The sequence below is a fragment of the Aedes aegypti genome, chromosome 2, assembly GCF_002204515.2.
Source record: "Aedes aegypti strain LVP_AGWG chromosome 2, AaegL5.0 Primary Assembly, whole genome shotgun sequence".
Lineage (NCBI taxonomy): Eukaryota > Metazoa > Arthropoda > Insecta > Diptera > Culicidae > Aedes > Aedes aegypti.
In genome coordinates, this window is record NC_035108.1 from 131,733,245 (window position 1) to 131,742,187 (window position 8,943).

General features: G+C 38.1%; 1 protein-coding gene across 2 annotated transcripts; it reads left to right on the forward strand.

Annotated features, from left to right (window-relative positions):
• Positions 1–1,190: 1,190 nt before the first annotated feature.
• On the forward strand, positions 1,191–8,736 carry LOC5565250 (beta-galactoside alpha-2,6-sialyltransferase 2). 2 transcript variants are annotated; one of them, XM_021842387.1, is made up of 6 exons: positions 1,191–1,569; positions 6,981–7,143; positions 7,215–7,956; positions 8,015–8,187; positions 8,252–8,349; positions 8,401–8,736. In XM_021842387.1, exons 2-6 carry the CDS (start codon positions 7,059–7,061, stop codon positions 8,542–8,544), a joined length of 1,242 nt encoding a protein of 413 aa, XP_021698079.1. In that variant the 5' UTR covers positions 1,191–1,569; positions 6,981–7,058; the 3' UTR covers positions 8,545–8,736. The 2 variants fall into 2 exon arrangements, with proteins under 2 accessions (XP_021698079.1, XP_021698080.1); XM_021842388.1 differs by having other exon boundaries at positions 1,194–1,569; positions 7,236–7,956.
• The last annotated feature ends 207 nt before the right edge of the window (positions 8,737–8,943 follow it).

An 8,943-nucleotide genomic window follows, 5' to 3' on the forward strand; every position in this document is an offset into this window, starting at 1 on the left:
GACATGAAGCATGGACCATGCTGGAAGAGGACCAGCAAGCACTTGGAGTGTTCGAACAAAGGGTGTTTAGGACGATCTTTGGCGGAGTACAGGAAAACGGTGTGTGGCGGCGGAGAATGAACCACGAGCTCGCTAGGCTCTACGGCGAACCAAGTATCCAGAAGGTTGCGAAAGCCGGATAAGTGCTCTGGGCAGGGCATGTTGCAAGACTACCGGACAACAATCCTGCAAAGATGGTGTTCGCGTTGAATCCGGTTGGCACAAGAAGGCGGGGAGCACAGCGAGCGAGGTGGCTTGATCAGGTGCAATAAGATCTGGAGAACGTGGGCCAAAATCGAGGTTGGAGAGACACAGCCTTGGACCGAGTAAATTGGCGTAACATCGTTAACGAGGTTTTATCAAATTAATTGATGTAACACCAACTAAATAATAATAACCCTCAGAGGTTCTCCAAGGATACCTCCAAGATTTTTCCTAAAAATCTCCCAGGAACACATTTTCTGAAGAAATTTTTGGGGAAATCCCTCGAATAATTCGTGGAGGAACCACCCGAAAAAAATATTGAGAAATCCCTGTTGGATATCATAGAGGAATACCTGCGAGAAGCCCTTGAGGAAGTGTTGTTCAAAAACCTTGAGAAACTCTTGCAGGACTATCCGAAAAATCTTTGGAGAAATTCCTATAAAAATCCCTGATATAATATTTCGAGGAACACATGTAGAGATTTTTGTGGAATAATCCTTGGATTCTATCTCAAATACGCTCTGAAAGAATAGCTTGAAGTTCTTCACTCAACTTCTTGATGGTTCATGTTTGATCGTCCAAAATGTGCTGAAAGTTGAAATGGAAGTTACGCCACGCCGCCAGATTACGTCAGAATGGTACGAAATCGATATTTAGAACATCGAGTTATGGAGAGTTAACTGTATTCATATATTTATGCATATTTTGCAGCTATTCTTCCAACAATGATGAGAAAACCACCCAATCAAACACACAACATGGACTACAATTAATCAAAAACATCCGCCAAATTAGTATACCCAACGGATAGATTTGTTTCGTCTGCCTCCATCCTTTCACCGGTAACACTTCATCTAGGTATTCCATCCTTACCGCTCGTTGGTTCGGCGATGGTGGTGATTACCTAACTCCAAGACTCTACGCATGTGCGAATATCCTCGGGAAACGTCCTCGTGTGTAAATATCCTTCCTAGCAGAAGATTGTTTCGGTTTCATTCATCTCGCGAGTGCCATGGCAACCAGGTGGAGGCACATCTTCTGTGTGGTTTTCGTTCGGGTGTCTCTTCGGTGAAAAGCTACCATTTGGACACGGTTTGAATCTGGAGTGACAAAGAGTCTGAGCGTGAGTTTGCATGTGCTGTTGAACTTGAAGTTTAGTCATTCATCAGTTGTTGGAGGATTTAGGACCTTGAGCACGTTCGTCGGCTGGTTGGGTGGTGATTTTGGAGGGTTATTTTATTTTGCTCTGTGGTTAGTGTTATTGGGCGGTGATATCAGAAAAGGATCGATGGAGTGTTTGAAGATAATTCAATGAAAAGCGTTTAGGTGAGTAACATGTTGATTGCTAACTCATCGCATTAGGAAGGTTTTAGGAAAGATACATTAGGCATGATGCTACCCGTTGTTTAATAAATTTGTATATAATTCGAATATGTGAATCATATTTCTAGTGACCACAGAAATTTGTTTGTATAATAGAACTGAAGGATGTGCATTAACGGTGACAGTAATACTAACCAAGGAAACCTACATTGCAATCATTCGAGACAATTTCAATCAATGTATCCGTTAGCTAACAACGTAAACAGTGATCAGACAAGGCAATTACCATTACAACTCATTTGCTTAGCTTCGCAACTGTCGCATTATTTTCTCCTCACGCTTTTCAAATATGGATTTCGATTTAGATCTTACTTTTCTATGAAAGAGTGAATTGGATGTCGAAAAACTATTTTAAAAGTTGAGTACATATATGCTTTACTAAGGAATCACAATCACAGGCAATACGTCTTCTGTTTGATTTACTCGTGAGTCATATACATTTATATGTCATACTCTACAGAACGGATTATTTTAGAAAAGCTGTCGTGATTGCTTGTGATGCTAATGACATAATCATTGACTGTAATCATTTAAACTGTAACAACTTAGTAGGGGCCCAGATTGCCGTAGCGGTAAACGCACAGCTATTCAGCAAGACCAAGCTGAGGGTCGTGGGTTCGAATCCCACTGGTCGAGGATCTTTTCGGGTTGGAAATTTTCTCGACTTCCCAGGGCATAAAGTATCATCGTACCTGCCACACGATATACGCATGCAAAAATGGTCATTGGCATAGTAAGCTCTCAGTTAATAACTGTGGAAGTGCTCATAAGAACACTAAGCTGAGAAGCAGGCTCTGTCGTAACGACAGAAAGAAGAAGAAGAACTTAGTAATCAATCTGATAGGCTCCATGCTAACAATGGTAACTCTTCTTGGACACCGTCTTGGAAAAAAAACTCTTGGAAGGTCGTTTATTCACTGAAAATGATTGCAATCACGAACAAAAATAAGGGCCAATATCTGAATTCAAAACTTCCTTCCGAACAAGTGGGTCTTGAAACTGGCAATAAACGTAGCAAAAAGAAGAAAGGACGTTCTTCCAAAAAGCGCGCTTTCTTCCAAGGGTGATTGATAATTATATTGAAATGGGCAATCAGTTCGATTCTTTAGACAAATTTTTCGAACACCAAATCGGGGCAGCCACTACCCTAGGTTCTTTAATTCAAGTGAGGAAGCAAAGAGTGCGGCTCACCGTGGTAATTTATTATCAATTTGGGGAACATAAGCAAGAGATCTTGAACTCCATTATGGGAATCAAGGTTTCCTTTCAAATCGCAAAGAAAGGAGACTGTCGCTTTTTGCCGGAAACTTTTGAAGATCGTGAACTTCTTCTCAAACATATTAAAGAGAAGAAGCACATTTTTTTTACTTATTGCGACAAAACTGAACGGTCGTTCAATGTTATCTTGAAAGGTCTCTCAAGTGACTATAAGCAGGGTTGCCACATATACAGATTTATCTGCTTTTACAGATTTTCTCGAATATTTTGTCACCAAGAATCTGCATATACAGATTACAGATTTTTTGTTAAAATACAGATAAACAGATTCTGTAAACAGAATTTGGTCAAAATTATACAGATGTATACAGATTTTTTAGTAAAATAAATTTTTTATTTTTGAAAACGTTATAATTTAACCATTGATGTGGGAATTCCGCAATGTAGTTACAAATGATTGGTATTTTCATGAATTTCTTGCACAATTTTAACTTCTAGCTCCATTTTGAAGCATACAGATTTAAAATACCGATATTTTGTTTTAGGATACAGAAAACCAGATAATTGAAAGAAAAAATACAAATTTAAATATGGCAACCCTGACTATAAGTCACCTGAAGAGATCAAAATTGGAGTAAATGATTAACTGGGATTTTTTCCAGTCCAAGTAATCATTATGAAAAAGAGAACTCAATCTGGCATTCTTCGGAAAGGGTTTTTTAGTTCACTTTTACAAAAAAGATCTAAATGATATTAATTTCAAGAACCCCACTCAGTGCCGTCGGTGTCAAAAGTGGGATCATGGTACAAAACATGCCGCATGAATGCTAAATGCATGATTTGCGAAGGTTTTTCTCACACTAAGGACGTCTGTCCAGTGAAGGAAGATACCAAAAAGTTTAATTTAATTTGCTCCAAACTGACTTGCGAAAATTGACTCGCAAATATCGGTCATGGAATAATTCTTGAAGTAATTCCAACGGCAGAATTTAATTTGATGAGTGCTATTCAGGTTATTTCTCAATTCAATACCCTGACAGCCCTACATGTTTTTCCTCTTCTAAAAATCCATCTACGATTGACTTGGTCTTAACCGACTCTAGCCATCTTTGTAGCCAATTAGTTACTCATGCTGATTTTGATTCTGATCATGTCCCTGTTACATTTCAAATATCACATGATGCGATTCTCAATCCTATCAGCTCCACTTTAAATTATTTTCGAGCCGACTGGAATATATATGAAACATATTTTGACTCTAATCTTGATGTTAACATTTCTTTACAAACAAAACTCGATATTGACAATGCTCTTGAAACTTTAACAAATTCCATTGTGGAAGCCAGGAACATTGCAATTCCAAAATGTGAAGTAAAATTCGAATCCGTGATTATAGACGATGATTTTAAACTCTTGATCCGCCTTAAAAACGTGAGGAGAAAGCAATTTCAACGCACTCGCGATCCTGCTATGAAAATTATATGGCAAGATTTGCAGAAAGAAATCAAGAAACGTTTTTCACAATTAAGAAACAAAAATTTTGAAAATAAGATTTCTCAATTGGACCCTGGCTCTAAGCCCTTTTGGAAATCATCTAAAATTTTGAAAATACCTTAGAAGCCAATACCGGCATTGAAAGAGGAAAACAAATTATCACTAACTATTTGCGAAAAAGCTCAAAAACTGATGCAGTTTGAAAGCGCGCACAATTTTAATTCAGGACTTACTAGTCCAATTGAAAATCAAATTACTCAGGACTTCGAAAATATTCTCAATCAAGAGAACGTTTTCGAAAATTCCTGGGAGACTGATATGGAAGAAGTGAGAACTATTATTAAAGAATCTAAAATATGAAAGCTCATGGCGATGAGGGATTCCAATCAATTGGTCAGATGAAGTTAAGTATCAAGGGCTCATGCTAGATAAAAATTTAATTTTCAAAAATCACATTGAGGGCATTCAAGCCAAATTTAATAAATATGTAAAATGTCTCTATCCCCTTATTAATAGAAAATCAAAACTTTGTCTTAAGAACAAGCTTTTGATATTCAAACAGCCAGCCATGTTGTATGCTGTACCAATATGGACTAGCTGTTGTAATACCAGGAAGAAAGCTCTGCAGAAGACTCAAAATAAAATTTTAAAAATGATTCTGAAGCTTCCTCCCTGGTATAGTACCAATGAGTTACATAGAATATCCAATGTTGAAACATTGGAACAAATGTCAAATAATAGTTATTTATGCAACAAGTTGCAAAATGATGATTTTTTCAAGTTTTGCAACTTGTTGCATAAATAACTATTATTTGACATTTGTTCCAATGTTTCAACATTGGACACAAGCCGAGCAGAATTAGTCTGGCATGAAGAGAATGGGTTATTCGGTTGACGCCTACCAAAACAGTACTAAAAATGCTACTTTTCAGCACCGAGTGCTTGTAACATCTATAACTGACTTGGGTCTTAATGACGCTGTTTTAATTTGTAGTTCTTTTCTCATAGCATATGCCTGATGCACTAATTTCGACATTTGAGTGGTAACGAAAGCGAGATGATTTTCTAGCACTTCACACATAGCAGTATACACAGAAAAAAATCCGTTCTCGTATCCGTGAACAGCAGACGTGAACTCGTCAACAAGCAAAAATACACCGTGAACTAGATGATGTTTATGTGACATGGTGTATTTTGACAGTTCACGTTTTCCAGAATTCTTTTTTGAGCGTGTTGTAACGGTCATCTTGGTTTTCTGCACACCACTGGTTATTCGCGCTCATATCACACCATGACCCTTGCCATTCATTCCAACATCCGTAGCTTGGACTTCCTGGACAAGCCCCCAAATTTGTGGGAATCCCGGATCGATACCACCAACTAGTCATATTACACTGTAAAACTTCGGACTATGACACGCGAAAACCAAGCATTATAATTCAACTATCTTTATTCTTCAGTCATCACACAGATCGTATCATTCCACTGTAACTAACTTATTACAGTTTAAAGGGGATGATATGGTCATTTGAATTCAGTGAATTAGGGTGATTCAAAAATACTTTAAGTGACAATTTATATTACAACATGGATAGCACACAGATATGGATCAAAGTTGGATTAAATGGAGAATATCTTATCAAATAGAGTTGCAATTGCGCAGAACACATTTTACCTACGATAGTCATACATCTACACAACATCGCAATAAATTAAATTATGCCTAAGCATATATTTTCCGTCCGTAGAAAATAAAATGTCAACCATATTCCTAGAATCATTGATTCATAACTGTGGGGTATTGAAAACCATAACACAGTTATGAATCAAGGATAAGACGATTTCGAAATAAACGCCAAAACGTATGCTTTCGCTAACACGCCATTCATTTACCGCGCAGATAATTTGCTGTTATAGTGCTCTGATCCATAATATGAGTCGATTTGATCCATAATAAGGATCCTCCTCTCCCACTGATCCTCATCTGTAGGATGGACAACGTTTGAATTTTCTATAGAAAATGACACTTTTTCGTAAATAATCGCGAATTTTCAGGTGTTTTCTCGAAAACAACTATATTCTTCACTGCCTGGGTGGTGGTTTTGTTCTGCACAACGTCACTATAATTTTTAATCATGTTTTGTTCTGAAAATTGACGTTTAGTCAATCCATAACTGTGGGGTGACTGTACTTATAGGTATTCCACTAATCAGCTCGAAGATTTATTATCATAGAAAATCTTTCGAATGGCGTATTCAGATATGAAAAACGAGCTTCTGTTATTTTTTTGGAAATTTTGTATTCATCAACCCGTTACTACTGACTCTAGAACAGACTTAGACGCCCTACTTACAAATTAAAATCATTGGATGTATTATTTCGAACACAGGTTTAATGCATATTAAAGCCTGTCCACGTTAAATTTCGGACACCCAAATAATGGCAGCAAAAAAAAGTTACTTATAATTCAACAAAAACAATTGTTTATTTCAGAATAAAAGAGTTATATCTACACAATAAACAGTTGACAAGGATGTTAATCCTTCTTTCTGTAAAATTCTCGAACTTTCTGTGGTACACCCGCCATCCGTGTCCGAAATTTATCGTGGACAGGCTTTAAATAAAAGCTTTTATCATTTCAGAGTGTAGCTGCCATAAAGCAACGAAATCATTATGCTATAACACAATAGCGAGTACACAAACTTCCGTTGCACCAGAAGATGTTGCGTGACGTTTCGTTGGGTAAATGTTGCATGATATGCTTCGCAGTTTTTTGCCTCGTCTTTGCCGCTCAGCTTGAAGCAGGTGAGTAAAAGTCAATAGTTGATAAAATGATAAGAAACATCACCATTTCTACGATACCGTTTTCCGTAAAGTCACACTTTGTTCTGATGTAGGTAAATATCACCATATAGATCGCCGAAGCGTGTTTCAATTCAAACACAATGCCAGCGAACGTCAGCTCAGAATGGGCGCGGAAAAACCCTCCATAGTAAACGATGAACGGGATGCCCCAAGAACTAGACCACAACTTCGTTCCTCGAAAAACTCCAACGTTGCTTTCGATCCCACGAAGTACGCTTGTGGGGACCCAAGTATGACCGAATGTGTTAACAAAACACAAGTGTTCAAGGCCAGGGTACTCTCTGAATTCAGAAGGATTTTGAAGGAATCTTTCGAAGAGAACAACTACTATCGGGTTCACTACAACAAACCTATTTTCGATGGAGAAAGCGAATTGTGCCGGCTGAAACGAGCTGACGTTAGAACCCTCTCGTGGCGTGATCCCCCATTCAATTGGAATGAAATTGGCAGCTATTTCCCGTTGAACCCTTTGTTCAAAGAACGAAATGCATCATGTGCCGTCATAGCAAGTGCTGGATCACTGAAAGGATCGAGACTGGGCGATTTCATCGATGATCACGATGTCGTGATGCGATTCAATCATGCACCCACGAAAGGTTTTGAGGTGGATGTGGGTTCAAAGACAACCGTGCGGGTGGTGAACTCTCAGGTGGTCACAAAGAAAGAATTTAAGCTACTCACTGCCAAGCATTTTAGACACGTTTCGATTGCGGCCTGGGATCCGGGAAAGTTCGATCAAAGTCTAGAAGAGTGGTATGTTGTTGTGTTTGTAGAGTACTAGATCTTTGAAGACTTAAAAGGTTTTTTTCAGGATTAAAAGCCCGGACTTCAATTTGTTCGAAAACTTTAAAAAGTATCGTGAGAAGTATCCTGGATCAAACTTTCACCTTGTGGATCCACGAAGCATTTGGCGAGCATGGACAGCGTTGCAGGATAAAACACATACGAAAATCATGAGAAATCCTCCCACTTCAGGATTTATTGGTACTATCGAGCTCCTACTACTTCTAGGGTCCTTACAAATCATATTATGAATTTTCAATTCCAGGGCTTGGACTTCTTATTCCAGCTTGTCGGTACATTGATATGATCGAGTACATCCCCAGTAGTCGTATGAATGGTCTATGTCATTATTATGACTCAGAGGTACGATTGAAAAAAATATCCGCAGATAAGTAAAACAATTCTAAATTTCAGATCAACTCTGCATGCACCTTTGGATCATGGCACCCGCTAGCAGCGGAAAAGCTCTACGTTCTACAAATGAACACAGCCGATGAATTCACGACCTTTCAGCGGGGAGTGGTGCGAATCAGTCTGGACAGCAACAGTGGATGTTGAGAAGTATAGCACATGTGCAACACGTGGAAAGTAATAGAAGCTGTGGATGCAGTTTTATAGTACTGGTGCCTCGAGTGGAAGATGGGCGATTAATTTATTTAATGTCTTTCAATTGATAATTATGTGAAAATGCCATGGACATACGTCATTCCCCTATCAACAAGGCATAATATAAGATGGTTCATGAGAGTTAGACAACTAAGGTTCATTTATATATTTCAGACCGCATTCAATTACATTATCAGTTATAGGTACACTTCAGATTCCATCTCAACCAGGGATGATTATAAAAATAATATAAAAATACCTTGAGTCTTTTTCACATTATTATAACTTTACTTTATGAGTTATAAGTACTTCAATAGTTGTAAAAGTTGTGTATACCTAAGGCAGGAAGTG

Bases quoted from the DNA above. Each gene is read 5' to 3' on its own strand.
- LOC5565250 (XM_021842387.1), top strand. From the start codon at position 7,059: ATGTTGCGTGACGTTTCGTTGGGTAAATGTTGCATGATATGCTTCGCA. The intron at 7,957-8,014 runs GTATGTTGTTGT...GGTTTTTTTCAG, and splicing joins GATCAAAGTCTAGAAGAGTG to GATTAAAAGCCCGGACTTCA. The intron at 8,188-8,251 runs GTACTATCGAGC...TTTCAATTCCAG, and splicing joins TCCCACTTCAGGATTTATTG to GGCTTGGACTTCTTATTCCA.